The sequence below is a fragment of the Dissoconium aciculare genome (genome assembly GCF_010015565.1).
Source record: "Dissoconium aciculare CBS 342.82 unplaced genomic scaffold K489scaffold_9, whole genome shotgun sequence".
NCBI lineage: Eukaryota > Fungi > Ascomycota > Dothideomycetes > Mycosphaerellales > Dissoconiaceae > Dissoconium > Dissoconium aciculare.
In genome coordinates, this window is record NW_022984959.1 from 509,011 (window position 1) to 536,597 (window position 27,587).

The 27,587-nt window shown below is 51.3% G+C and overlaps 16 protein-coding genes across 16 annotated transcripts; 8 read left to right on the forward strand and 8 right to left on the reverse strand.

Annotated features, from left to right (window-relative positions):
* Nucleotides 1-2,076: 2,076 nt before the first annotated feature.
* K489DRAFT_382104 (uncharacterized protein) lies at nucleotides 2,077-3,829 on the reverse strand. The gene is made up of 2 exons (XM_033605295.1): nucleotides 3,321-3,829; nucleotides 2,077-3,269 (listed from the first exon to the last, which is right to left on the reverse strand). Exons 1-2 carry the CDS (start codon nucleotides 3,645-3,647, stop codon nucleotides 2,334-2,336), a joined length of 1,263 nt encoding a protein of 420 aa, XP_033458102.1. The 5' UTR covers nucleotides 3,648-3,829; the 3' UTR covers nucleotides 2,077-2,333.
* Nucleotides 3,830-4,185: 356 nt separating this feature from the next.
* On the forward strand, nucleotides 4,186-5,136 carry K489DRAFT_294406 (uncharacterized protein; the record flags this gene model as incomplete). The annotated part of the gene is made up of 1 exon (XM_033600274.1): nucleotides 4,186-5,136. A coding segment is annotated over one exon (951 nt), but the record flags the coding sequence as incomplete, so codon positions are not given.
* Nucleotides 5,137-5,507: 371 nt separating this feature from the next.
* Nucleotides 5,508-7,136, forward strand: K489DRAFT_322321 (uncharacterized protein; the record flags this gene model as incomplete). The annotated part of the gene is made up of 2 exons (XM_033601618.1): nucleotides 5,508-6,941; nucleotides 7,002-7,136. 2 exons carry the CDS (start codon nucleotides 5,508-5,510, stop codon nucleotides 7,134-7,136), a joined length of 1,569 nt encoding a protein of 522 aa, XP_033458104.1.
* Nucleotides 7,137-7,431: 295 nt separating this feature from the next.
* Nucleotides 7,432-8,220, reverse strand: K489DRAFT_372016 (uncharacterized protein; the record flags this gene model as incomplete). The annotated part of the gene is made up of 2 exons (XM_033603293.1): nucleotides 7,432-7,988; nucleotides 8,058-8,220. 2 exons carry the CDS (start codon nucleotides 8,218-8,220, stop codon nucleotides 7,432-7,434), a joined length of 720 nt encoding a protein of 239 aa, XP_033458105.1.
* Nucleotides 8,221-8,396: 176 nt separating this feature from the next.
* K489DRAFT_382107 (FAD/NAD(P)-binding domain-containing protein) lies at nucleotides 8,397-11,109 on the reverse strand. Its single transcript, XM_033605296.1, has one exon. It carries the CDS (start codon nucleotides 10,747-10,749, stop codon nucleotides 8,506-8,508), a length of 2,244 nt encoding a protein of 747 aa, XP_033458106.1. The 5' UTR covers nucleotides 10,750-11,109; the 3' UTR covers nucleotides 8,397-8,505.
* Nucleotides 11,020-12,029, forward strand: K489DRAFT_382108 (uncharacterized protein). Its single transcript, XM_033605297.1, has one exon. The coding sequence runs from the start codon at nucleotides 11,395-11,397 to the stop codon at nucleotides 11,794-11,796; it is 402 nt and encodes a 133-aa protein (XP_033458107.1). The 5' UTR covers nucleotides 11,020-11,394; the 3' UTR covers nucleotides 11,797-12,029.
* Nucleotides 12,004-13,559, forward strand: K489DRAFT_389780 (aldolase; the record flags this gene model as incomplete). The annotated part of the gene is made up of 3 exons (XM_033606541.1): nucleotides 12,004-12,041; nucleotides 12,412-12,622; nucleotides 12,675-13,559. The coding sequence occupies 3 exons, from the start codon at nucleotides 12,004-12,006 to the stop codon at nucleotides 13,557-13,559; spliced, it is 1,134 nt and encodes a 377-aa protein (XP_033458108.1).
* Nucleotides 13,560-13,671: 112 nt separating this feature from the next.
* Nucleotides 13,672-14,705, reverse strand: K489DRAFT_372020 (NAD(P)-binding protein; the record flags this gene model as incomplete). Its single annotated transcript, XM_033603294.1, has 3 exons — nucleotides 13,672-13,889; nucleotides 13,949-13,979; nucleotides 14,037-14,705. 3 exons carry the CDS (start codon nucleotides 14,703-14,705, stop codon nucleotides 13,672-13,674), a joined length of 918 nt encoding a protein of 305 aa, XP_033458109.1.
* A 405-nt stretch (nucleotides 14,706-15,110) lies between these two features.
* K489DRAFT_389782 (UV-endonuclease UvdE) lies at nucleotides 15,111-17,448 on the reverse strand (the record flags this gene model as incomplete). The annotated part of the gene is made up of 2 exons (XM_033606542.1): nucleotides 15,111-16,417; nucleotides 16,476-17,448. 2 exons carry the CDS (start codon nucleotides 17,446-17,448, stop codon nucleotides 15,111-15,113), a joined length of 2,280 nt encoding a protein of 759 aa, XP_033458110.1.
* Nucleotides 17,449-18,085: 637 nt separating this feature from the next.
* On the reverse strand, nucleotides 18,086-19,711 carry K489DRAFT_322800 (uncharacterized protein; the record flags this gene model as incomplete). The annotated part of the gene is made up of 1 exon (XM_033601647.1): nucleotides 18,086-19,711. The coding sequence occupies one exon, from the start codon at nucleotides 19,709-19,711 to the stop codon at nucleotides 18,086-18,088; it is 1,626 nt and encodes a 541-aa protein (XP_033458111.1).
* A 924-nt stretch (nucleotides 19,712-20,635) lies between these two features.
* K489DRAFT_264636 (uncharacterized protein) lies at nucleotides 20,636-21,244 on the forward strand. Its single transcript, XM_033600072.1, has 2 exons — nucleotides 20,636-20,957; nucleotides 21,021-21,244. Exons 1-2 carry the CDS (start codon nucleotides 20,748-20,750, stop codon nucleotides 21,171-21,173), a joined length of 363 nt encoding a protein of 120 aa, XP_033458112.1. The 5' UTR covers nucleotides 20,636-20,747; the 3' UTR covers nucleotides 21,174-21,244.
* Nucleotides 21,192-22,229, reverse strand: K489DRAFT_264501 (uncharacterized protein). Its single transcript, XM_033600071.1, has one exon. The coding sequence runs from the start codon at nucleotides 21,948-21,950 to the stop codon at nucleotides 21,315-21,317; it is 636 nt and encodes a 211-aa protein (XP_033458113.1). The 5' UTR covers nucleotides 21,951-22,229; the 3' UTR covers nucleotides 21,192-21,314.
* Nucleotides 22,230-23,400: 1,171 nt separating this feature from the next.
* K489DRAFT_411480 (uncharacterized protein) lies at nucleotides 23,401-24,017 on the forward strand (the record flags this gene model as incomplete). The annotated part of the gene is made up of 4 exons (XM_033607807.1): nucleotides 23,401-23,470; nucleotides 23,533-23,647; nucleotides 23,712-23,817; nucleotides 23,871-24,017. 4 exons carry the CDS (start codon nucleotides 23,401-23,403, stop codon nucleotides 24,015-24,017), a joined length of 438 nt encoding a protein of 145 aa, XP_033458114.1.
* A 721-nt stretch (nucleotides 24,018-24,738) lies between these two features.
* Nucleotides 24,739-25,061, forward strand: K489DRAFT_382117 (uncharacterized protein). Its single transcript, XM_033605298.1, has 2 exons — nucleotides 24,739-24,903; nucleotides 24,968-25,061. The coding sequence occupies exons 1-2, from the start codon at nucleotides 24,799-24,801 to the stop codon at nucleotides 25,052-25,054; spliced, it is 192 nt and encodes a 63-aa protein (XP_033458115.1). The 5' UTR covers nucleotides 24,739-24,798; the 3' UTR covers nucleotides 25,055-25,061.
* A 687-nt stretch (nucleotides 25,062-25,748) lies between these two features.
* Nucleotides 25,749-26,318, reverse strand: K489DRAFT_382118 (complex 1 protein-like protein). The gene has a single exon (XM_033605299.1). The coding sequence runs from the start codon at nucleotides 26,237-26,239 to the stop codon at nucleotides 26,000-26,002; it is 240 nt and encodes a 79-aa protein (XP_033458116.1). The 5' UTR covers nucleotides 26,240-26,318; the 3' UTR covers nucleotides 25,749-25,999.
* A 119-nt stretch (nucleotides 26,319-26,437) lies between these two features.
* Nucleotides 26,438-27,527, forward strand: K489DRAFT_382119 (uncharacterized protein). The gene has a single exon (XM_033605300.1). The coding sequence runs from the start codon at nucleotides 26,507-26,509 to the stop codon at nucleotides 27,365-27,367; it is 861 nt and encodes a 286-aa protein (XP_033458117.1). The 5' UTR covers nucleotides 26,438-26,506; the 3' UTR covers nucleotides 27,368-27,527.
* Nucleotides 27,528-27,587: the final 60 nt, after the last annotated feature.

Consider the following 27,587-nt stretch of genomic DNA (forward strand, 5'->3'; position numbering starts at 1 on the left):
AGGCTTGTGCGGGCATCCCATCCATCATCCTACTGTACAATACGACCCCAGTAGTCAGGCACCAGGTACCTCCAGGGCTATAGTCATTAACGACTTTTCACACGCTACCTACCTAGGTACCTAGTAGGTGCCCAGGTGGGTTTCCATGTTCATTTTCACATTCCAAGGTTATCATGCACCACTACCACACCGAAATGTTCCTTCTGCCTACGATCGAACTCCCACCTGCCTGATGACCGGAATGATGCTGCTCCAGGAAAGAGAGAGTCAGACGGTATGAGAACACAATATTCCGTGATGGTGGTAATACTAAGTGATAAGTGCCCTGCTATGCTTCCGATTTCGTGTTAGCAGCGGCGGCCCGGCAATTAGCCTGCTGCACGACTCGGGTGAAGTAAGTTATTTTAATTACGACCTACAGTAGCTCAGCATGTGAGTGGATCACTACCCAATTCATGCTGTAGATAGGCCTGCAAATCCATGCACGGCTTGGGTGGATGAAAATCCTCCTTAAACCACACTCATCACTCACACATGGGAGAAATGTACGTACGATAGCAAGAGTTTATCTCACTTGGACTCGAGGTGAGAGTGGAATGGCGCGACGGGGAAACAGGAGAGAAACCCACCGGGGACTCGGGGAGGCAAGGAAGAAGGAGGGGAGGGTTTGGCCGCCGTTGCCATTGCTGGTCAGGAGTAGTTGGCGCGCAAGTCTCTTTTCAATTTTAAATTACCCCATCATTCCAAGGTCGTCTTCAGGTTGATGGATGCGTCTCTCGGAAGCTCACCCTGACGAGATTACGGCGCATATTCGGAGAGTAATGACTTCATCTGCATCTCCCAGGTCTCATACTCCCGACCAGGATGGCTGCCATCAGGAAGTTTCAGCATGTTCATCCTCATCAAATACGTCTCCGCCGCGATCGAGATTCGTCCACGTGACGGCGTGTTCATGGCAGACAGTACCCTCGGGTAGCTAGATATGGATCACCGCATCTCCAAGACGCGCTTGTCAACCATGAAATTTCTTCCTTCCGAGCTATTCGCGTCGTGGTCGCAGCCAAAAGTGCCAAGAAATGAGGGTAGCGAGGATACGGAGGAATCACGACCTAGGTACCATGCACGAGTCGCATATCGTCAATATGCCCTGGGAAGTCAGTTTCAATCTTCGTGTGCCGCCCTCAGATGAATGTGACCACAATCAGGCCATGCGCACATGTCTGCGGCGTTCGTAGTCATGTACGCCGCGAGGTCGCATCAGACGTGCGATGTTCATGGAAAGGCACGAATCTGGTCCTGGACGTTGGCCTCGTGGGGAGCACCATCACGATGCAGAACTATGGAACGGGTCCACTGCCCGGCTGGTGCTGGGAGGCGTACGATGAAACAACCACAGCGTGGCGTCATCGTAGGAGAAGAAATGTTTCGACGATGGGCTGTTGGCCAACAACAGAAAAACGCCGTTTTAGGAGTGGGTGAGCACGGTGCTGTGAACGGCAGGTGTTCAGGCCGAGTCCTTATGGTTTGCGGTTTGTGATATGATAATAACTACCTAGGAGACGGAAGTCGACGAAGATCACCACACAATGCAACATACAGTATAGATACTAGACGTACATACAACGTCACTACGTCGCTACGTACACAATGGCAAATAGCGACAAAATGGTGCACCGTCTTTGCGGTCCCGTCCATCGCCGATGACACCGCCCTCGCCATCTGCACGAGCCTCGAGATGATTTGGAAGAAGACAATGTGAAAAAAGGCATAACATGACGCAGCTGATGCCAGTGTCGAAGATCAATGGAACCTGAAACACGGCGTTGCACGGGTCACTCGTCGCGTCTCCACATTGCGCTTGGCAGGGCTGACGATCCTCCCGTGCCGTGCGTGCCTCCTTCATCATTCATCCCAATTATTCCAGGTTGCAGTCCACAAAGATCAATGACATCACAACCCGTCTCGCTGCGTCCTTCAAAGGTTTCTATTACTCAAGTACAGTGATGTGCTTGCGGTGTACAGTTGAGATACGCAGTCGTCACCACTTGGACAACAGTATTGTATTATCATAGATATCTGGCCTCCAGGAATGCCATTGCCCAAAAGAGACGGGCAGAACGAAGTGCTTCCACTCACAGCTGCATTGATATGAACTCTTCTGTCCAGAGCACATAGCCAACACCACAGAATCCATCTACGAGTCGGGATGCGAAATTGCTGTATTGACCATCGTCGCCTGCAGTTCTCGATCAATGTGCACGTGCCTGTCTATTTTCTGCTATAGTCGTCACTGTCATTTCATGGAACCATCTATTCGTTCTACCTCCTCTAATCTATGGTAGGGATGAGGACAAGGAGTTGGTGACCTCCACAAACCCCTGCCATTGCTTCAAAGCACTGCCGCTCTTGATGCACCACTTTGCCCTGCGCACGCCCTCTTTCCAGCGAAGTCCGCCAGGACCACGCTCTTGCACGACTTTTCCATCATCGCCGGGTCCCATGTTGCTCTCGTCAGCCTCGCAAATTCCGCTGACCGTCAGTAGCGCAGCGGTGTTAAGGAGGACAAATTGAAGCACCGGATCATCAGCAGGCATCTCATTCCGGAGAATTCTCATGAGAATGGCCGCGTTCTCTGCCGGACCCTTCCCACCATGCACTTCATCCAAGGGATGCCGTGGCAGTCCAAAGTCTTCTGGGGTCAGAGTCATCGTCGTGATTGTGGTCTTCGGATCGCTCCCGTCAACGCTTCCATCACTGCTGTGGATGAACCAGCAATGTGTCGGCCCTGCGCATGAGAGCTCGTCAAGATTCTCGTCGCCACACACCACCATTGCTTTCTTCGCGCCACTGAGTTGCAACGCATCTGCAAAGTTTTGGCCGATGTCTTTGCGTGCTACGCCAAGAATCCGTGCCTCTACCAGTCCGGTATCATGCAACGGGTTTGCGAGGGGACCCAGTAGATTGAAAATCGTCCGAACAGGGATCTCTTTGCGGACGGCGGCGCCATACTTCATTCCTGGGTGCCACTCTCGAGCGTAAAGGAAGGCATAGTTGGTACGATCGTAGATTTGAGAGATGTTACCTGCGGTAGTTGCTGCGATCACCGGGGGTGTCGGTGCATGTTGAAGCAAATCTGCAGAACCTGAAAGAGACGTCGAGGAGTTGTTGCCGTGCTTGGCGATCACGAGCAAAGCCGACGCAACGATGGAGGATGTGGTTGATATGTTGAATGTGTTGTGGCCATCACCTCCCGTGCCCACAATGTCACACTATAGTCGCGATCAGTACCGATCTTCGATCAATGGTCGTCCGATGCCCACCAATCCGCCAGCATATGCACCCTCCTGGCGAGCCTTGCGCTTCACAATGGCTTGCAGTGCCGCTTTATCAGCCTGCGCGCCCGCCGTTCGCATCGACGCTGCACATTCTGCAAGAACAGCAGCCTGGTGATCAAAATTGGTAGTATGTAGGGCCCATAGAAGCAGAGAAAATTGCACCGGTGATATGCGATTCTCAAAGATCAATGCCAGTGCCGCCGCGACTTCTTGTGGTGGAACAGCACGGGCAGATTCGGCAGTTGAGAGCCTTTTCAGCAGAGTTGAGATGGAAACAAGGCCTGCGCCATTGGTGGCTGGCGTTGAAGACATTGTGAAGACTGTGAGCCTAACGAATGTATTATCTTGGGACAACAAGAGGATGAGGACGGTTACCGCCGACGCGCGTTAAGAACAGATACTATCAGTCATCCATGTCAAAGTTTAAGCACCGCCTGTCTGTTTCGCTAAAGACAATGGTGGACTTTGCTCCTCAACTAGGTAGGCGGGCAGTCTGATTCATATGACAGATCCTTGACCGCGGGACCAATGCGAATATTTGGGAAAGTTGTGCTCGGCCAACTAGGGTTTGGGTTAGCTGGGGTCACCTCCGCGGCGAGATATACACAGCTGCACGCGTTGCCATTTCAAATGCTGGCGCAGGAGTGAGTGCATATCGCATTCACAAATTTCCATCCGAAGCACACGACCATTCATCAAACAGCCACCGATCCGCATTCTGAAGTGTTCATTGTCATAGTGGCTCATTGGTCTTGAACATCGATTTGCCTCTTCCTGCGCCGTCGCAATGTCTCCTCGGCTGCGGCTGCAATCTGCACAATTGCAATCGTTGGGGACACAATACATCTGTCGACAATGTAGATATGCCTCGTTAGCGACAGCGCCGACTTCTGCACCGCCTGTACCACGACCTTCGCAGAACGCGCCTCGGATCGCCCGATATCCTTCGACACAGCCGCCATCCTACAAGCCTGCGGAATTCCGAAAGACCCAACTCAATCGTCAATATCAGTCGCTATTACGCTCATCACCAGTGGTACTGCTATTCCAACACAACAATCTCAAGGCAACGGAGTTCATGGCTTTACGGAGGGAGCTGGCGCAAGCACTGCGTAAGGTTGACGAAGAACAAGCAAAAGTTGGAGACGTCAGCTATGTTGGGAGTGAAGCGAAGATACAAGTCGTGCAAACTGGAATTCTCGCGGCGGCCTTGAAGGTTGTCGAGTTTTGGGATCCTAATTTTGATGCCGATGCATCAGCACAACCTGCCACCCAAGCAGCTCCGGGTAGCTCCCAAAGTCTTGTACAAGAGAAGGTTGTGGAGCACAAATTGACCCACGGACTATCCCGGGACGCCTGGCTCGCAGCTTGGAGAAGGAACAAGACGGCCAAGCACGGCCTGGAGCCACTGCTCTCGGGTCCTATCGCGTTATTCACGCTGCCAACTGTTTCCACCGCCCATCTAAGAGCTGCACTATCCATTCTTGCCCCGTCGCCCGCCTTTCCCGCTCCCAAACGAAAGGCCAATCCGGGCTACTACGAGGCGCCAGTCCAAAATGCCCTCCAGAAGCTTATGCTTCTAGGTGCTCGCGTTGAAGGCAAAGCGTTTGATACGGAAGGCGTCCAATGGGTAGGATCCATCCAGGGCGGCCTCGACGGTTTGCGCGCCCAGCTTGTCGCGGCTTTGCAGGGAATCGGAGCTGGCGTTACGACTACCCTAGAATCTGCTGGACGTAGCTTGTACTTTACAGTTGAGGGGCGGCGAATCATGTTGGAGGAGGAAGGGAAAGAAACAACCGAGACCAAATAGAGGCCTGTGGCAGTTGAAAAGTGTATACATTCATGTACAGATAAATGCTCTTTTTTGTCCTCCCAGAAACGCTGACTTGCCCATTACACGAATGCGATCGAGCAGAAGTGTATGAACAATGGTGAAATCACGGACGCAGAACCGAAGGACAGCGAGATAATTTCGGAGCGCGCTACCACTTTGGTACCCAAGGTCCGTCGCTGTCCCTGCAGCCGCTGGACGTCTCTACATACGCGTTGCGACATCATGTGCCAACGAAACTATCCGCACGCGCGCATCACCTCTTTCACCCTGAGTGTATTCTTATTCCATTCATTATCTAGTTTTCTTCCTACTGTCGTTTCTTTCATACAGATATCGTCATGGATAATAATAATTTAGAGCACCACAACAGCAATCCGTTCGAAGACTCCGCCGCGTCTGATCTCCCCGTGTCCGATAGTACAGCCGTCTTGACGGTCGACCGGAATGCTACTTTGACACTGGGCACCGATGCATTGATCCTTCTCGACGAAGGACTCCGGCACAAACGTACAGCCTCAAACTTTGGTGGTCTCTTACCACAACTCGCTAAGACAACTCGCGCCATTCCTTTCCACAACATCCTCTGGGCGGCCTTTGACGATGTCGAGGTCGCGATAAATTACACGAAGCCCACCGGGCGAAAAGCTGGATCTTGCCGAGTGGAACAGATCAGCTATGCGGTCACAGATAAAAGCCTACATAACCATGCGAAACGATGGGTGGAGCAACTGCTGAATCGCGCGTATCCTTCAAATGTCATGCGGAAGAAGCGGATAAAGGTGCTCATCAACCCGTTTGGAGGGCAGGGTCAGGCGCAGAAATTATGGACAACACAAGTGGAACCAGTGCTGGTTGCAGCCAATTGTCAGATCGATGTCGAGCAAACTACATACCGCGGACACGCGATTGAAATTGCCAAAAACCTGGATATCGAGGCATACGACGTCGTGGCTTGTGCTTCCGGTGATGGTCTGCCTCATGAGGTCTTTAACGGGCTGGCAAAACATCCCAGTCCAAGGCTCGCGCTTCGAAAAATCGCAGTGTTTCAAATTCCATGTGGCAGCGGAAATGCCATGAGTTTGAACACTACTGGGACCGCATCTCCGTCGCTCGCAGCGCTTGAGTTGGTCAAGGCCATTCGAGCGCCTCTCGATCTGATGGCGATCAGCCAGGGATCCGAGGTGTTTTATAGCTTCTTGTCTCAAGCGGTCGGCATCGTAGCTGAAAGTGATTTGGGGACCGAGACCCTGCGATGGATGGGTTCCTTCCGATTTACATGGGGATTTCTTGTTCGTCTTGTGGGAAAGACGATCTACCCTGCTGAGGTCTCGATGCTCGTGGATACCAAGGACAAAAACGAGATTCGAAACGCATATCGTGCGACGGCTGAGAAAATAGAAGCCGATAGATTGCGGAATGTACTGTCAGAGAGCCGGGCGGAAGTGTTGTCAGACCAGGAAGACGCGCAGCTGCCTCCTCTGAAATACGGAACTGTCAATGACGATCTTCCGGCAGGATTTTCCACCGAGGACATGCCCAATCTCGGCAATTTCTACGTTGGGAATATGTGCTTAATGAGCGCAGACCTCCCATTCTTTTCCACATCCCTACCCTCCGATGGCCGGATGGACCTTCTCACCATAGCAGGAGATATACCGAGCATCACAGCTCTTCGCATGCTCACGAGCGTCGAAGAAGGAACGCTCATCAATCACCCTGAGGTGGCATATCAAAAGGTCCTAGCCTACCGGATAAAGCCACGCGTCGCTCCGGTGGAAAACCGACGCCTCCGAAAGCAGATTGTCCAGTGGTTGGGCGGTGCTGGCAGACAGACAGCCGGTCTCATCTCCATCGATGGTGAAAGTGTCCCTTTCGAACCCTTCCAGGCCGAGATTGTACCTCAATTGGGCACTATTCTGAGCAAATATGGAGGATATTACGGATTCGATGGCCGGAAACTCAAATGAGAAGCTTTTGGTCTTTTAGATGTATGCATAGCTTGGCGTTGTTGAGGCTTTGGACAGATTTGTTGCATTAGCATTGGGCTTGTGATACCCTTGAAAGTCAACATTAATTGGTCTGGCTTGCTATCCTGAGTTTCTTCTCACAGCTTGGTGAGTGATAGGATGTAGACGTGCCTGAATGGTTTTGAGAGCTACAACTATGCCATGTTCCCGACGCGATAGAACACTACGCTCGCAGACCCTCCATGGACCGCACAAGTCATGCCTTGATGCGCTCCTAACCTTCCACAACGTATAACTAGTCATCATCCTCGTCGGACGAATAGGCTCCAAGGCCAAGTAGCGTTGGCGCAGTGGGCTGGACATCAACTGATTTCTGTGTCTTTTCTGCACCTTCTTCCACTGAGACGGCCTTTCCGTCATCCGGACCTACTGTGCGTTCATCGATGCCTGCAAGAGGTCGCACAAGGTCCGGTGTACCAGGAGCACCCTCCTTTTGCGACTCAGCCTCCGTCGCGTTCGATGGTATTGGGATATCCGTGGATGAAGTCTTCCGGAGCTTCACACCTCCTAGCACTTCAGAGCGGCCTTTCTTGCGCTTACGTGCGCCGGTGGACCAACTTGTCTCGACCGTGTCCGGGTTCGTCGGCGCGAGGGCCTGCCGAGAGAACTTTTCCGCCTCTTCCTGTTGCTTGCGGAATGCCTGAAGCTGCTCAGTCGTCTCTTTCCTGACCTCTGCCTCTTTCGCACGGGTCGATTCAAACACATTGTCCAGGAAGGCTACCTCGTCCTCATCAAGAGAGCGAAACTGGTTGCGCAGTCGCAGAGCTTCCTCAAATTGCTCCTGTTTGGCGGCTTAGACATCAACCTGCATGGTCAATACATGGTGTCCTTGCCAACGCTTTCATGTAAGCAGAGAGCCACCTTTGTTTGCCTGAAGTGTTTCATAGAGACTTTTGCCGTCTTCTTGCTTGCCCAGTTCGGCCTTTTCGCGATGCGCAGCTTCGATGGCCTGTTGCGCTTTTAGCCATGCTTCATCACGCTCGATAGCCTCGTCATTAGTGCCACCCGACACGAATCGAGACATTGTGAATGCGTCGTGTTGCAAGAGTACAGGCGGACCATTAGAGCGACATATGTTCTTATAGGGTTCGGCAGAATGTGGCAGGCGACGCTTGCTATACCTAGGTCGAATTGCATGATGGAATCGGAAGCTCCACATTCTCATGACAATATGCTTCCTCGGGACGCGGGACCAATATGATTCGCTTGTACATGGAAAACGACTACAGGTGGTTGTTTCACCACGAATGAATTTGGCATGATTGGAGACGACCAGATTTGGTCAGTTATCTATATGAAGTTCAAGTGATCACACGTCTTTCGGATGTCGACTGTACCTGGTCATAGCAACATAGTCCTTGCTCGGACCTTTGACTGTATGCTTATTCGAGAAGCTGTGTAACGAAATGCCCGTTAGAGGCATCCGGTACTCTGTCCAATACATGTCCTTGACGCAGAGGTGATCAGCTCTCGCAACACAAGCACCTTCATGCCTCGCCTCTGCTGGCGGCGCGAAGGTGAGGTTGTGGAAAAGATAGTCCACTTCGAGATCATTGTCGGCTTTCACGAACCAAACGCTAAGCTCATCCCGAGCCTCGGAATAACGATACACATATCGCCTCTTGGCAGGCATTGATGCTCCATTTGAAAGCTTCAGAGTGCCTGACTCAATGTACAGATACTCGAAATCAAAGTCAAGACTGCTCTTGTCCTTGGACGGGGAGCGAGGATGAAAGCTTGCCACACCTTCAAGCGTTCCAGACGGAAAACTTGGCAGTGCGCTGTCGATGGTGCGAGACATGACCCAGTCGCCCTGCAGAGCTCGGAATGCCGCTCGAGGCACACCACGGCCGTGCTCGAGGAAAGCATGCCAGGCTTTGTGCAGATCTTGCACGATGTAATCTGCTTCCGTCTTGTCAGTCTCTGGCGATAGGTATCTAGCTGGCGATGTACAGCCCTCGCGAGCCTTGAAGGGTCTATCGTTCCTTTCCAACTTGAGATGCATCGCGATCTCATCGAGATAGCCAAGATAATCACCAAACCAGTACTGCGGAACGTCCAGCTCACGCTGCTTCATGGCTTCTCTTAGATCCAGCATCTTATTTTCATCTTCAAGGGGCCGCGCGCCAGCAACTTCACCAGATGTCCACCGATGTGCTATCAACTTTGCTTGCATCTCTATGACACCCCAATACGGGCCCTCATAGAATCCAAGGAATGCTAGATCTGGAAGTTCGTGACTCATAGTCTGCCAGCCTTCTAGTATCACTGGTAGTCGAAAGTTGTCTGGGTCGTACTTGAGAATTGCCTTGACGTCGTAAGAGAGAAACTCCAATGCAGAAGCTGGAGAGTAGCCTGTGGAGTACACAACAGCTGCGATATTGTCAACGCTAGCATCGCCTGTTGGACCCACTATCCGAGCAAGAGCCTCGCATTGAGCGTCGATTTCGAGCGCCACAACTCTCCCCGGAAGGGTTTGGATGAGACCACTGCGAACAAATTCTGGGTAACTTTCGCTAAGCGCGACATGTGCTGTCGCTCTCGGCTCGTGAGGAGAAATCGACAATGCAGTACTACCTAGGTCCGCCTGGTTCCCTCCTATTATGGATTGCAGGGAGTCATGAATTGATCCTTTGACTTTCTCGGCGACTCGGCCTCCTCCTCCGACAATCGTGCCTGCGGGACGTCTCGAAAGATCGTACAGCCGGAAGTCAATCGGAATGACTGAGCAGGCATCGCCATCAGCTGGCACGTATGGAGGCACAGCGTAGAAGGGTCGTGGAATCACATGGACTATTTTCAAATCCTTAAATTTTTGATCCCGTCCTGACTCAGGAGAATACCAAAGGTCAGAGATTTGCTGCGCCACTGCTGCTGCTGCTTCACCGGAAGAGTTCCCGCCACCTAGCATCAAGATTGTTCGTTGCTTCGGGGTGACCGTATCCAGAGCGAGGTCCTTAAGAGACTTGAACGCAGAACTGTGCACTGCTTTGATGTTCAAATCCGCCGCGACCTTGACGCTGTGACTCAATGGCCGTGGCTTTGAGAAGAAGCCTGCAGCTATTATCAAGCGATCGAAGATTCTTGACTCCTCTCTAGAATCGTGATCTCGTGTCGTCACCTTCCAGGCATAGCCCTCACTGCCTTTGCATAATCTCTCGGCGCCGATTACCTCCATGCCCAGACTAATCACGTCATCTGGAATGTTCTTTGCCCTGTACGCCTCCAGATATCGATTTACTTGCCATGCTTTTGGAAACATGGACACTTCCGCAGGTTTTGATGATCGTTCAGGACCCTCGTCGATGAAGCTCCTCACAAGATCCGGATTGTCCCATCTGAAGTCAGAGAAACCTACGGCGAACTTGGATATGTTTGTAGGTGTCTCGGCGCTGAGGAAGCCATCTTGAGTGTTGTGATCCAATGCCCATATGCCGCCCACCCTTTTGGCCTTCTCCAATACCACGACTTGAAACTGCTTAGTTCCCAGAAGAGTTTTGGCCGCCACAAGACCGGCAGGTCCAGCACCGACAATGCACACAGTCTTCATCATGTGCTTGGTCTGAGACGCGCTACAAAATCATAAATGTGTGCCGGAAAGTGTGAAGCATTGTCAATGAAACTTGACAACTCTCTCTCGCCTGTCAGCTTGCCCGTAGATGATTGCCTCGTTCGAACGCTGACATGGCCGGTAGATCAAGCTGGTGTTGCCGTAACCATGCCTCTTAGGGTTGATGTTGTGCTTGTGAGCACCGCAGCGGCGCAAATCACATCATTCTACCTTGGACTATTAGCAAATCATCTGCAGGAACACGCACTCGGTGGCCTGAAATCGGATTAAGCGTCGAGATAGACAGCTAGACTTCAGCAGGCATGTGATGCGTTCTGTGAGCTACCGCTGCATTTACATCCGGTGTTGGATCCACGATGGTGAGATGTGCAAGCTGCTGCGGCCATCCAGTGCGGCGTTTCGAGCTCGGCAGTGCTGTGCCTTTCCTCTAATGACGTAGCTTTGGACTCGTGCTCTGCAACATGGATGTTGCCTGATGCGGCGAGCCAACATTACTTTGTACAAAGAGAAGTTCACCGTCCACTTTGATTCTGTAAGTATCACTGACTCAACGATAAAGCGTTAGCCAACCATTACTCCAGCGAGCAACGGTGCACTTCAAAGCAAAGCTGAGAGTAGAAGCACAACATGCCCAACCCAAACTACAATCAACCGTACGATTCAAACGCGCCGTACCAGACCAATACAGTTGGCGGGGTGCGTCCATCTGAACAACATTCATCTGCTTCTCACGGGTATCAACCACCGTCTGGTCCACCACCACCAGGGACCGCTCCTCGCAAGACTGCAACGTTTCAAGAAGCCGATTTCGTGCCTGCGTCCGAACGTGGAGAGCAGCGAGAGGCCATCGAGCAGTTCGAATTGACTCGGCAGAAACCGGAGAGTGAGGCCGATCGTAACGTGGCAACGTTACAGCAGGAATATCCTGGCATTGATGGCAGTTTGATTGCAGCGCTTTATGGAGATTCGAATTCATTAGCTGCGACGCGAGAAATGTTGCAGGAGATCGCGTCTCAGAGTCAAGGCTAATCGCGAGTATTCACAACTTCATGACTGTCGACTAATGGCACACACCTGGGCATGCATACTCATGGGTGCTAATCAAAAGAACTCAATTTTTTAAATCAGATACCAAGTTTATTCATTGGATGGCATCAGACAGCATTAGTAGTCCTTGTGGTTGGCATACGAGAACATCTCGCTCTGCGTCGCCGATGAAGCCTCCAATACACCTCCATGGCAGCTATGATTGTCTCTCGTACAACAACTCTCGAGTAAATCAAGCGTTCGTGCATTGAATTGAGAAGCCTAAAGTACCCACAAACTTATGGATGATTTGTGTCCAAGGTACCTAGGTAGTTATCCAACACGGTCCTCTGCGCATCCCATTGAGCCGCTAATAAGCGCGCAAAGCATTGACAACCGTTTCCCCACTCGCGCTGTGACGTCTCAGCTCTCTCATCACAAGCATCTTTGTTCTCCGAGGATCGCACATTCAACTTCCACCTGCAGTGTTCACCAGCCTGGCGGATGTAGTCTCAACAGTGTTGCGGGTGTCAAGATATTCCGCCTGTTCTTCCGCAAGATGTTTGTCGCGTCGAGGGCGATGCCGCGGATGCGTCATCCATTGCACGAATCACTCAGGGCGTTCTCGTGTCGCCGCTCATTCTCTAACACCTGCCGAGTCTCAGCAGACAATGTTCGGATCGTTGAAGTAGGCCCTCGCGATGGATTGCAGAATGAGAAGACAAGTATACCAGCGGCGACCAAGATTGAGTTGGTGAACAGGCTAGCAAAGACTGGCTTGAGTGTGATTGAGGCAGGATCCTTTGTACATCCTAAATGGGTACCTCAAGTGAGTATAACAATGTTCCTCGATGTACCGAACTGATAGTGATGATATCAAGATGGCTGCTTCCGATGAGGTGCTCGCCTCCGTCCTGACCACTCCGCCACGCTCAAAGAGTCAGGTCACGTATCAATGGCTACTACCAAACAGCAAAGGCCTGGAGAGCTTCCTAAAGATGATGAGATCTTCCTCAAAGGACGTTGGCAGCTATCCGACGCCACCGGCATCACCAAAGAACGAGCAGCAGCCTGCTGATCAGGAGGTGAAGGGCACAGCAAGCCTACAAGGCACTATCCCTCGGCATGAGGTATCCATATTCATGGCAGCGACGGAGTCGTTTAGTCAGAAGAATACAAACTGCTCAATCGAGGAGAGCTTGCAGCGCTTCGCGCCGCTGATAGCAGATAGCAAAAAGGCTGGGCACGCCGTCCGTGCATACATCTCCGTAGCACTGGGGTGTCCATTCGAAGGACCGGATGTAGACCCCCACAAGGTGGCTGAAATTGCTGCTTCGCTGTTGGAAATGGGCGCAGACGAAATCAGCGTCGCGGACACTACCGGGATGGGCACGGCTCCGCGAACGCGCAAACTGCTTCAGACACTCCGTGAAGCCGGCATTCTAACCGAAGACATCGCGATGCATTTCCATGACACTTTCGGCCAAGCTCTTATCAACACGATGGTATCCCTGGACTGCGGCGTACGAACGTTTGACAGTGCAGTGGGAGGTTTAGGAGGCTGCCCATACAGTCCGGGTGCAACTGGAAATGTGGCCACAGAAGACCTGGTATATTGCCTGCAAAGTCTCGGCGTCGAAACCGGCGTAGACCTGGAGGAGATGAGCAGGATTGGGGAGTGGATCACCTCTGAGATTGGCAAGCCGAATAGTTCAAGTGCCGGCAAGGCCACATTGGCAAGGTTGAAACGAGAAAGTACGGCATGATGACAGAGAACGACCATATGATGAGAAGAGCGCAATTCTAAAAACGTCTTCGATGCTTTGCGATTCTGACTCCAGGATCTCGACCATCAAAATGACCAATTTGATCAAGCCTTCAATCTTTAGCAGGAGGGGTGGCGCTTTTAATAAGATCTTGCAGCGTAAAGCTGGGAACACCGATGATGCCGACTTTGAGAAGGCTTTTGTCATCAATGATCTTCTCCTTGAGTGCGACAAGTTCCCCGACATCCCAGTTCGCCCAGATGTAACGACCGTGCAAGAACGCCGACTCTTCACTCGCAAGCCACACGGCCACATGCGATGGAAGATCAACTACGGTGTGATTGTCAGCGAGTCGCCCGCTCGTACATCTGGACAAAAGAAAATCTTACCGTGGTCCCAGAACGGCGAGTCAGCACCCATCTGTTTCGCAGGTGGTCAGCTTTGCATATCTATCATACATCATGACTGGCGTCTCACCGGACTCGCCGCAGCAGATGCAGCCGTGAAAATCGCTCCTGGATGCAATGAGATCAACCGCAATTCGGTCTCTGGCACATGTTCTGCCATGTGGCAAAGGTAGTTGGCGAAGCCGGCTTTGCTCGATGGATACGCCGTGCGAGGATAGCCGCCATAGCAGTGGACTGACGCCGAGCTAATCTCAATGGCTATCTTCCGCGGACTCGAGCCGCCATTCGGCGATTTTTGATTCTGGAAAAGCTCGAGGAGATGGATCTTGCTGATGACATTGAAATGGAAGACTGCCGCGACTTCGGCAGCAGTCGTGGTATTGCTCGTCGCTCCGGCATTCAGGATGAGCACATCCACGAAAATTGCCTCCGAGTTGAGATGCGCGAACAACGCCTCGAGCTGTCCGACGTCGGAGCAGTCGCAAACTCTCGTTAGAACCTCAGTGCTTTGGAACCCACTCTTAAGCTGGGCGGAGGCGGCGTCGAGTTTGGTTTCATTTCTCGCAACAAGGATGATCCGACTCGCTTTTGCTCGAGCGAATCCCTGCGCAATGCCGTAGCCAATGCCCTCCGACCCGCCAGTAATCAAAACAGTCCGTCCAAGTTGTGAACTTGCTTGAACCGTCGGATCGATTCGATCGTAGGACTTCTTGTGATATACCTTAGTGAAACCGTTCATGTTGGGCTACTTATATTGAAGAAAGTCGGGAACGCAATGTGTTTGACGACCTTGGAATGTATATGTTTGAAGAAGTCTGATCTCATGCGGGGTCGATAGAAGGTCATGTAGTAACGCGGTAGCACTGTTGATCTGCGGTGTCTCGATCGGTAATTAGTGCTGATGAAGGGTAGACAAGAACGAAGTCAGAGGGTTTATTCCGTATTCAATGTAGCAGATTCACTTTTACACGCATAATTATAGTATCATGCTCGAGACAGGCTCGCTGAACATTATCTGGCACAGCCAAGCACGCCCTATCTTCAACATCTTACATCTATATGTACATCCGACGATGATCTGACATAAGTCGGCAAAATGTCCACCCATGCCTCTTTGAAAGTGTGATCAAAGCTGGATCAGTTCCTAAAGATCTTCGTCTTCCTCTTCGTTGTAACTCACTCTACCTTTGGCCGAGCGACCAGCGCCTCGTCGGCCAGCGGCTGTCTGACGTTTCGGTACGGGCGTGACAGGGGGTGTCTCATCGTCGTCTTCATCAACAGCGTTCTCGTCGCTTTCGGACTTCAGGTCACCAGCTAAGCTTTCGCTGTCACTTGGTGTCGGGACTGCCGCAGGAGCTCTCTTGACTGGAGTCTTCTTTTTGGCAGAGACTTTGGCAGTCTTCGCAGCATCCTTTGCGACTTTCTCGGCTTCCTTTACAGCGGCTTTCTGTGCATCGGCTTTGACCTTTTTGCGCATTGCTGCTTTCGCTTTCTTGGTTGCTGGTGTAGCGTCGACGTCTGATTCATGCTCGTCGCTCTGCTCTTCTTCCTCCTTGATGGCTCTTTTCCGCGCTTCGTAAGCCGCAGTCGCTTCCTTCTTGATCTGTTCTTTCGACTTTGTGTCTGGCTCTTTCTTTTTCACTTCGCGCTTTTTAGGTCGCAGCCACTCTTCCATACCTGGTGGCCAGTAAACTCTGCCTTCCGGACCACCCATGCCAACTTCGTATTCTTCGATCAGAACAGGCTCGGGCTCATCATTGTCGTTATTCTTCTTGTTCATGGCGGCCAGAGCAGCCTTGTTGTCGTCATTGCGAGTGTATGGAATGATGTCGTTGAAGGAATCGTACCCAGGCAATTTGAAGTTCCTCATCAGCTCGAAAACAGCTTGCTCTTTGTCCTTAGCTTCAATCATAAGATCCATGTCTGGTGCACATGGCGGAAGCGTGAATGGCCGTGGATTGTGCTTCCGGCGCTGTGTTTTCGTGACAGCCGGAGGAGTCGGTTCAGAGTAATGCATCTTCTGCTTAATTCCCTTACGATCCCATGTAGCCTTGATTCGAGGAAACAAGTCAATGATGTCCTTCGTGCCCTCCCGGATCTGATCCGCATCGAACACAATATTATGATGATGGAAGTCCAAAACCATAGGGATGTTGAGCTCTTCGCAGACCGGGAGCAGATCATGTACTGACCAGCCCATGTCGCAGTTTTCGAGAACAATTCGATTCTTGATGCTTTGAGCAAGTGTTGCATAATTCTCTCGAAATCTTTGCAATGTGGCTTCTTTGCTTTCAAACATTCCGCCCATGTGTATGATCATGACAGCGTCCCGGTTCTGCTGTTCAGGAAGTTTCAGCAGCGACAGTAGTTCGTCGTGATATTCAAGGTCCCTGATAGCAGTCTCTACGACTTGTTTTCGAGGGCTACCCAGTTGTGTGAATTGGCCAGGGTCTGTATACACAGTTAATTTTCAGTAAGCAGTGATTATATTTTCGATGAAAGAACGTACGAGTAGAGACGCGATGGCCATATTGTGCGATGACCTTGCCGGCTTCCGCAAGAGCGTCGGCTGCGAAAGGCGCAAGCTTATATCCGTATTCCGAGTGCGATGCGAACGGGAACATCTCGGAAGACAGCCGTAGAAATCGGATGTGATATCGTTCATTCCACCGTATCATCTTCGAAATATCTCTGACGTTGGCAAGGCACAGACTTTCTACGTACTTCTGCCCAAGCTCAACACTCGCGGGCTTGCTGCGATCTGGTCGATTCTTCGTAGGATGCTCCGGCTGATCGGGATCTGTGAGGGGATGCCTGTGCTCGAGGATGGACTGAATGCGACATGTGCGCGAGCTGAAGACGGGAGGATTTGAGTTCCTCAGATAAGTGTTGAGGCAAGCATATCCTAACCTGCCTTTCCAAGGAAGGGGCAGATAGTCGCTGTTGACTGGCGGTGGCCGTGAGACAGCTTCTTTAACTTCTTCCTCATCGACCTCTTCCTCGTTTCCGTCTTCTTCCGGATCATAGCCCTCGTTTGACCCAGCCTTTGACCCTCTCGAACGCTTTGCTGGAGTCGCAGTCTTCGTGGGCTCCTCGCTCTTTACTGACGTTTTGCCCTTCTTTGGATTTACAGGATTCTCAGCCATCTCGCTTCCCTTCTCCGTTTTCTTGAAATTCCTATGTTGCGTTTTCTTGGTTGAGAATTCACTGATAGGTGGCACATCGCTGAGAGGACTTTCTGAAGCAGACCCTTCCCTCTTGACTTGGCCTGGAACGATATCCTCATTGATATCGCTATCAGGGGACGCTCGTGTTGCATTCGGAGCGTCTAGGACATCCTTGTTGAGTTCGGGATTCGTCAATGCAGCCGTGCTCACGTTGTGCCGAACCGCTCGTCGTTTCGCTGGCGGCGCTGGGCTCTCAACGCCCTGGGCGATTGTCGGTGCTGCAACAGCAGATCTTTGACGCTTTGTCGCAGGCATGACATGCAGCACAATCAAAAAGCGAGGCAAACAAAATATCTTCAGACTGAATTGCGACTGTGAATGCTTGAGTAGCCGTGTTGCTGAAAGCATTCAAGTTGGCCGAATGAACGGCAGATGGCGAACTCAGAATACTGGAACCAATCTATGATACAAGCAGTATTTGTAGGAAAATGCGACAAGGTAGTGCGAACGTCGAATTCATTTAGAGCCTTTCAAAGGAAAGAAAGATCTCATCCGCGATTACGATGAGATCCTGCCGAGTGATGCGTCTACTTGTACAATGGTAGTAGATTCACAGGAGCTGCTCGCGTGTGTAGAGATCACGGTGACGTCACGCGAGGGTCATGCATGTTTCTGAAATTCGAACCGCTGATATTTCTCGGAGGAGATCACCGTGCCCAGCACCATTTTAGATAGTCCTGAATAATCACTTTTGTCGTATTTATAGCTACATTGTTATCAATGTTGGAATCAGTCACGTTTCAAAGGTCGTGATGAGTGTGAACGTCGTAAAATCGTGATGATCTCCATATGACGGGTGAATTGGTTGAATTGACCCGCCTGCCACCCCCTCTCTTCTATCGTAACTTTTGAAACCTCCCGCTGAAGGAAAAAATCAACCATCAAGCGCCGTCTACCCTGTAAACATGTACTCCGGCAAGCGTCCTTGGGCGAGTTGAAACGGCTGCCCATGATCTTGGAATAAATCACCTTCAGCGCCAGAAATAGTATTGTATGGGAAATAAGGATCGGATGGCATCTCGATCGGCGTCGCAGGCCGCGATGATGGCGTCGATGACCCGCTCCGGCAGTTTGGGATCGTGCACGTCTGCTCGTTGCCGCATTGTTGCTCATCTGCCAGCTCGCAATGATCGTCATTGCAATGACCGCTATCGCAATCGTCTTCACAAGGATCACAGTGCGTGCTGCATGGGTCGCAGTGCGGATCACACGGATCACATGGGTCGTCTGCGAAATGCTGAAAGTCGGCGTGATGATGCAAATTGTCCAGACTTTGCATGTCGGGGCAAAAGCTGGGACAGGGAACGCAGATCGGCAGGTTACAGCCTTGTTTGTTACACTCGACCACAGGCATCCGCATAGGCACGGGATATGTTATCACCGATGATCCCTCTGAGAATTGCGATGTCGGTGTGTTCGAAAGGACGTGATGGCAATGGCGACGAGCTGTATGCTTCTTGGAGCATGTCTTGAAACGCTGCACCCACAAATTCCATGCATGCGCGTCGCGAACAATCTCCAGGCCGTGTTGCTCCTTTTCGCAATGGTCTTTCATCTTATCCTTGCGACTGTCCACGTACGAACATCCGTTGATGTGTCGAGCTGGGCAGTGTATACCCGTGTCCTTGTTGTGGACCTGCTTCTTGTGTTTGGACAAATTTGAGGAATCGTCGAACGCCTGCGAACAATGCGGACAAACGTGCTTCTTCGCCTTCAAGTGAACACTGTTCGTGTGTCCGTCGAGAGCATGCTTCACGGCAAAAGACCGCCCGCAACCTGGCCATGTGCAGACAAAGTCCTTGGCGCCGGTGTGGGTGGTGAGATGCTTGTCCAGCTGATCCTTGGTGACGAAAGCCTGTGGACAATGTGTGCACGGATAAGGCTTATAGCCTGTATGACTGTGAACATGCCTCACAAGTTTGTTTGCGGTTGGAAATCCACTCTTATCGCATCCAGACCACTGGCAGAGGAAAGTTGCAGCGCCGCGAACATGGTGCGCGCGGATGTGATCGTTCAACGATTTGGCATCGGCAAAGTTATGCCCGCACGTCACACCATGACTTGACCACTGGCAGCAATATTGACCATTGACGAGTGCCGCAGCGCCTGCCAAACCAGGTCTCCGCATGGACCTCGGTCCGGTCGGTGTCTTCACGGTCATACGCTTCGGCATGTGCAATGCGACTGATGGTGGCTGATCAAATTCCCCTAAAGCCTGGGAGAGTTCCTGCTGAACCTGTGTAAAGTCGTGGTATTGAGGATAATCGACGGGTCGGTAGCCGTTAGTCGTCATGTCAAGACCAAGCATCGTGGAATTGACGCCAGCCTGAAGCATCCCTGGATTGTCAAAAACAGGGTCGAGCGACTGATCATGTTGAAGGGTGGACTGTGAGACCCCTGCCTGGCGCTGAACTTCTAGCAAAGTTGAAAATTGATCATTCTGCCAGTATGGAATACCAGCGCTGTCGGGCTGAGCTGAAACGCTATTCCGCAAAGCGCTCTCCTGAAAACGAGTCATATTTGCGCTGTGTTGATCCTATCCATGGATCGTGGCGCATGGAAGATATCAGAGGCTGCGTAGTCTGTGTACGTTCGGTGAGGAGAAGAATCCGATTAGTGCAGCCTTGAGACAACGTTGTTGTTCTTCTAGGCTACGATGGCGTGTCTCGGTCGATCCGCGTCGCGCAGCGGATTTATTCGAGGGTCCTGAAAATACTCCGTTCGGCGAGGAAGATACAACGTCGTATGCACAATCGATGTTGTCACGCGAACAACGTTTTGGAGACCAAATCGACGTCGAACAGTCCGTGTGCGTACAGCCTTTCAGGATCTGGACTCAAAGCGGTGATGGTTCTGACGTCGAAGGGACCCCTCGGTGGGAGTCGTTGTGATGTCGACACCATGATGGACCACCTTGATGGACTTGTTCGCCAAGTCGTGGACAAATGTCGTGGGGTAACAGTGCAGCCAATATACGGTCACACATGATTAATAAGTTCCCATTTTGAGTGTGGGGGCGACCGCAGAAATTCTTCGAAACGGCATAGTCTCATGGTTCCATGCTCCCATCATCAGATCCTCCGTGGGTGCTGTAGAAAACTCTGCAAAATGCGAGGGTCGACGTTCAAATTGATGCTCTGCTTGGTGATGATGCTCTCTGCACGACGTGAGTTTTTCGCGGAGCACTATGCCGACGTTGTCAGGGAAAGACACTGCAAAGCGCGTGTCCATCAGACAGGGTTCATGACTCCACGTCAATCTTGGGAAGTTTCGCCGAGATCCACGTGGTCGGAGCGCGCCGCGCCACGGCAGAAGTTCGTCGTCATCTAGCAGAAACCGTTGATCATCACTTTGCTCGTGTGTTCGTGTCTCTGAGGATCCTTGCAGTTGCACAGACTGGAGAACATACTCGATCGAACGTTATCTTCCTATCGTGGTAGCTACAATTGCTGCAGAAATCCATCGTTCGTCTCGCCAGCTGTGAGCGCTGTGAGCGTTGAAGTCCACCTGTCTCTTTGGAAAAACGTTCCCTGATCCCCGCCTGTCAACCTGCCATGGGCAACTGCTGTGGAAGAGAGCAAGCGTTCCAAGGTGAAGGGCGAACGCTTGGTGCAACTCCAGCTGTTGGTGCTACTCCGTCAGCGACACGTGCAAATCTGCCGGCCGGTACGCATGTGTCTCGCGGCGGGCGGACCTTAGGAGACAGCACACAAGGTCAAGCACAAAGCGAGACACCTGGCGCAGCGGCTGCCAGAGCAGCGGAGGTAAGTCGGCGGGAGTGCTTTGCTATCGGGTGCGATCGTACTGATCATCAATCGCTTCAGGAGAGGCGGAAAGCGGCGCAAGGAAAGGGAAATCTGGGAAAACAGCTTGATGCTCAGAAAGCGCAGACACAGAGCGCCACGCTCGCACAGTCTGCGCGCGAGAATGTTGCAGCACGGGACGCTGATGCTGCGAATAAGTCATTGAATTGGCAATAGGCTCTGTGAAGAATTATGAAGTTGCAAGACATCCATGGATGCTAGCGAGACATATTTCAATAGTACCAAGATATGCAAGGTCATAGATTCTTTGGCCTGGCAGAGATTTTGCAAATGCCTCTGACAGCTGCACGTGGCACTTCAAATCGACCAATCCTCCTTCCAGAGCCACACTTGCCCGTGCTGTCTGGCTATCTCGGAATCGTTACGCCAATCACCAATCAGTCCAAATGGAGTCAATTTCAACTCCCACAACCAGCGAACGCCATTAACATCACCATACCCGAAGGAGGAGGTGTATCGTTTGCGCCCACGGAAGGATAATCCTTCCCAGTCAACATTACCACTTATGCTGAACGTGCCATAACCATCCGAGCACTGCTCAGCTCTAAGCTCAGAATTACCCTCATCAGTGCTTTCCTCGATCGAGAATTCAATCTTTACCATTGGTGGATCGCTGATGGAACTCCCGTAACTATAGTAGCCACACCAGGTACCTCCTGATCGCAAGAGCGATTGGCTTTGCAGGGCGTACCAATCCAGCCATTCGCTACTTGCATGCATTCGTCCGGTCGTTGAGTGGTGGTACGTCTGCAGTGGTAGCGGCAGTGTCCCCTCTGCTCCTGGCCTCAATCGCAGGATGGCAGCCGAGAAGCGTGGTGGATTGATACGCAGAACGATTTTATCGCTGTGGAATGGCCAGGGGAATCTCCGAGCAATAGTGTCCCAACGTACGGCTTTGGCCATCTGAAGCAGTGCGATATGACATGTTACCATGCTGTTGCCTGCAACGAGGTCGGTCGGGCTAGAGCGACCATATGTTATGAATTTTTGAAGCTCAGCCCGGGGGGCTCGAGGCCTTTTCTCCACTCGCGCAAGCTCTACGAATGCGAGACAGAATGACAGCAACTGCTCCTCGCTACTCGAGACATTCTGCGAACGTCGTATGTCGTAGATCTAGTGTAAGCAGCCTTTCGCGTCCGGATGCAGGACCATCAGAAGTTCTGGCAACCACCTCAATATATTCGAAGCTTGCCGGAAAGTTTCATTTTGTGAGGCGATGGCTGCGGCGTGCTCAGCAACGGCGTAACGCGCCCAACATCTTACATCCAGCTGGGCACGAGCGGCGATGGCATGGACGTCAACGAACGGTTTTGGCCACGTTCTCGTTTGAGCGAGCTTCAGTATCGTTCGGAAGACCACAGGATCATAGCAGGCAAGGCGGAGTGAACGGTTGATCGACGAAAGACTTAATATGGTCGGCGCATCCGTGTTACCCGCAATGTGAGCAATGATTTCGCGAGGCAGTCTATCAAGCTGGGGGCAGGGAGCGGTCATGTTGTTGAAAGCCGGAACGATACCTGGGTAAAAAAGGACTTATGATATCCGTGGACGATTACAGGCAGGAATTGTCGGGTGGTTATTATACCAACAGTAAATTTGAGAACCGGGTTACTTGCGAATACGTGCGTGCAGTGACACGACGGCTGACGTTGTTGCCTAAATCCTTCTGCCGCCGATGCATATTCGCGATGTGATGTACGAGATCCATGGACTTCACAGACTGGAATAGAAGTATTTGGGATGATCGGGCTGGGGCATATTGGAGTCCTGCTCACGATTTCGTGTCTCTGGCATGAGGATACAATGTTGTGGTAACAGTCTATTGGAGCCTTTATTACGGGGAGCGATTTGAAACAGCAGAACGCCGACAAAAGGGTCCGAATATGGTGCCGCAGATCTGCGAACCTACCATGATCAGCCACTGCGAATGAAGTAAAAAGCATCCAGAACGATATCGCACTTGCTGCTCCAAATATTAAAATACAGCTGCTTCTACCTCTCCATCCAGGTCACAAGATCTCCTCTGTTGATGTGAGGCCATTGGAGGTCTGTTGAAAGATGGATTACGTCAACGAGCGTCATCAACAGTGTTGAAGTCATTCATGCTCATCAGCAATACCGCTCCGATCAAGTCAGATCCGATCGCGCTTAGTTGTGCCGCATATCGAATGAATGACGATGCGCATCCACTGTCGTCCACGGCTGTACAAGTGTCGAAAGACAAATTGAGAAAAAATTCGTCATTGACGAAACTTCCCATTGGGCATTGGTCTGCTGTGGTACAAAACGTTCACTGAACTGTCTTTCAAAGCGTTCCTCCTTTCCTCATTATCAATACTTCTCCCGTTCCTCATTAACCCATTCAACACAGTTCAATCATAAGATGCCTCGTCAGATCGCACCGCCGCCGTCAGGCGAATCGTTCACCGTCCGCTTGAGCAAGCCGTTCTCTGGTAATCATTTCAAGCACATGCCTAGTTATCTCAGATATGTAGCCGGCTGACACTGTTAACAGGCACACCTACACACGTGGTGGAAATCATCGGTGAACCCAACCGTCCGGCCACTGTCAAGATCACACAAAAGAGCGGCAACTCAAGTTCGACCGAGAAATCCGGTGACGTTCCCAAGTCAGTCATCTTCATGCTAAATCAGCAGGCAGCTTAATGTAGCAGCTAACCTGTTCGACTATAGAGACGATGTCAAAGAGCTTATTAGCCTCATCTCCGCGGTCCGTGGCTTCCCAAGTCATCCCTCCAAGGACGTCTACGGCTTCGATACGAAGCTCGACTTCAACACTGTAAGAGTTTCCTGTGAACGCTTGCAGAGCTTATGTTGACTGTTTGATCGTAGTTCGAGATCCAGTGGTCGAATGAGGACGATGATGCTGCTGCCAACGAGGTCACTGAGATCGCTGCTGAGACCAAGGACGAGTTCAAGCGTGTCGCAGATAGCGTTGAGGCATTGAGCAGGACGTTTGCCAAGGATGCGGCTATCTAAATATGTCGCTGCTTCAAATAATCATGATATCGAATTGACGGCTGAGCGAGCCTGTCCAAGTTTCTTACGCAACGTGATAGTGCAACATCGACCGTTATTTGGTTGTATGCTTCAGCGAGGAACAATTCGCCCGATGATCTGTTCGAAGGTGCACATGGCGTGAACGATGGCATGTTTCGCATGTTCTAGAGCGTCTTAGGCGGACATCAATATTGTCTGCGCCCATGCAATTCATCTTCCTCTGTGCTTCCGACCTGTGCTGTCAATCGTTGGCCGACTGCACATGCCGCTCACGGTCCATATACTTCCGTGGCATCAGAACAAGCATTTCCGCACAAACGGCAATCGATTCGAGTTCACCTAGGTATTCATCAATTCGTCGTTTGCTGGTATGGATATGTCTCTTCTGATTTCTGCAGCGAGCGGTCTTGCAACAAATAGCCTTGAATGTCCAGACTTTATCCACAACGTGCAGGATATTTTGGAAGACGACTTGGAGTGGTTCTGAAGTCTCATGTCGTGCACGTGAGCAAATACCTATCTCGGTAAAGAGCTATCGTCAGACTTCCACAACTTGGTAGCCCAAGACGTCACTGCTTGGCGCCACCCAAACACAGCCAGAACCTGCTGTGAGCAAGGTGGAGGTCGCTCAGCTGCACGGAAGATCTACAAAGCATAGGTATATATAAACATATTCCCACCACAACCTCTTCCTTGCAAACAATCTTCTCGCGTCACCCACAACTCCTCTCACCCTCAACTCAATCAAAACATTGTCAAAATGCCGTTGGTCGTTCCAGGTATCATGTCCCAAGGTGGTGACAAGACTTCCGAGTGGATGAACAAGCTCGCCGGAAAGAAAATTGGCGACTCCTCGAACGAAACTGTGAGTCGTTGTGATACGCCAATACTGTGACCATTGCCTTCGGTCACTAATGATTGTATACTAGACCTTTGCAAAGACAGACCTGCCCAAAGAACATCGCGTACTGAAGGAGGGCGACTTCTCGACTGCGGACCACAAGCCCGAACGGTGAGAAAGAGAATAGACTCGTCCACGGTGTCACGACGAGCTGACTGATGTCCGTGCCTAGTCTCAACATCCACACCTCAGCTGATGGCACTGTGACCAAGGTCACCCACGGCTGAACAAATTAGCAAGCACCTCTCGGCTCTGACAAGATGTCGTTATGATCTCCCTGATTATCCCAGAGTAGATAAATAATCATTAATTATTGCATTCTCCCTCGAGAGTTCTTCGTGATGATTGATTCCAGCCGAGTATTTTAACATCTGAATGACGGAAGACGCACGGTCGGCAGCTTGACCGCGGATTCATTGCTGTGACGGCATTACACGGGCGGTTGTTCCGGATACTCCGTTGTGAGTAGTGCATAACAATCAAGCTGGAAGTGAGAGGTCGGCCAGCCCTTTTCGCGAGCGATCAAAAGGGTGTTCGAGAGATATCAGCTGTATCGACCCAGTATCGAACGCAAGTGAACTTGTGACTAACTTCAGCAAAGATAGCCTAGGGACCGATGTGTCAGTTAAGTGGTGAAGATCAGTCAAGACGTACAAGTGCGGACGTGAGAAGACATTCTTTCAGATCAAGTGTAGTTTTTTGGAATAATCGGCATTCGGTTTCCGAAGGAACCGTCAGCATTGCAGAATTCTCTATGTTCATCACAAAGTTGTGTCGAGAAGCTGAGAAATGATAGTGACTCTTACCATAGATGTAGCCTGGACGGTTGCCAGGATTCTGTCGTTGGGGCGCAAAGTAGCTGCCAACGCACATCGCAGAAATATGGTTTGATGCGTTCATATCGTTGCATCGCAATCATTTGAATATCCGAAAGGCTGTTGTTTTGTTCCTTCTCTTTATTCAATCCTGCTCTATGGCATCGTCGTCACAGCATGGTCGGGTATGCGGCTTGAAAACTCGTACTTGTGCCGGGTGAAAGTCTCAACAGAGCATGTGAAGCTTATCCAGCAATGTCTGTAATGTTCGGTGCTGAGTAGATCTCCAGCTGCCGGTTGCCTTTGCGCAACAAGAACTCGATTGTCGAGAAATCCTTCTTGTCCATTGCAATGTTTTTGTCGAATTCATGACGCGCGAATCGTTCAAAATGAGGGCGCTTCTCGGCAGGTTTCTTTCGTGCGGCCCTGAGACATTGACGGTAGAGACCAAGAACGTCTCGCTGGAGTCCCGATAGACGCGCCATTGGCGATGGTACGACTGAGATAACCAGTAGCTCAATGTGTTGATGATTGTGGAAGGATGAAAAATGATGCCTCCCGACAATTTCGGCTTGAAACCGCGAACCCTGAGCTTCAATGACGACAGCTAAAACACACGGACCGCAGTTTTCGGTGCTACAGAACTCACGCCGCCACGCATTGGGGGTTATACGATGTAACTCACATGCACTTGTGCTGCTTGCGCAAGGAAGAAAACCTATTGATCATTCCGTACCGCTTACCACCTGAAAATGCCGAACGTCGAAATATTGATCCTGGGCGCAGGGTGGACAGCAACGTTCCTGATTCCACTCCTTCGGGAACGCCAGCTTAATTTCGCCGCGACCACAAGGGACGGGCGTATGGTCGCCGGCGCAGACACAATCGCGTGGTCTTTCGACCCCGATTCGACCGATGATGGCGAGAAGAGCCAATTCGGCAAGCTCCCATCTGCCGACTTCGTTCTCGTCACGTTTCCTCTGACGGGTGCTGGCCCTTCCGCAAAGCTGATCGATGGCTACGAGAAAGCACATGGCAAGCAACGACACGATGTACATTTCATTCAGCTAGGCAGCACAGGTATCTGGCAGATTCCTCAGCCCTCCGTTTGGGTCAGCCGGAAGAGCCCTTATGACACCTCAAACAAGCGAGCGATCGCCGAGGACGAATTGCTCTCGCTCGGAGGCTGTGTGCTCAATCTGGCAGGTTTGTGGGGTGGGTCACGCAACCCAGCAGATTGGGTAGAAAGGGTTGCAAAGACGAAAGAGGATGTTCGGAATAAGAAGAGTCTGCATTTGATACATGGACTGGATGTAGCTCGAGGTATTGTTGCTGTGGTAGGCAACTGGAGATTAGCACATGGCCAACGCTTCATGTTGACCGATGGCTTCGTTTACGACTGGTGGTCGCTATTTGCCGGTTGGGCTGATCGAAAGGACACGGAAGGCAGTGTCTCTCGAGAACCATCCCAGCAGGCCAAGTGGGTTTATGAGCTACTGAAAGAAGATAGCGTGCATGCGTTGCCTCGTAGCATGGAAGCTCTAGGGCGCTGCTACGATGGTAGAGACTTTTGGCATACTTTTTCCACTGTGCCAATAAAGGCACGCGTATGAATACGAAACTTGATGATCGGAAAGATGATTGTGCCCGCTCTCAAAGTCTGCTCCGTCAACGGAGAGGAAGCCTCCCCGATAAGTTAGTTGCGCCTGCAATCGTAGTCGATGACCGGCAGACTCGCTAGGATATCTAGTAACTGAGAGCCTAAAACTGTTCACATGCCGGCTGAGTAGTACGTACGGCCGCCGGTCAGACAGACTGGCGGTATACCAATTG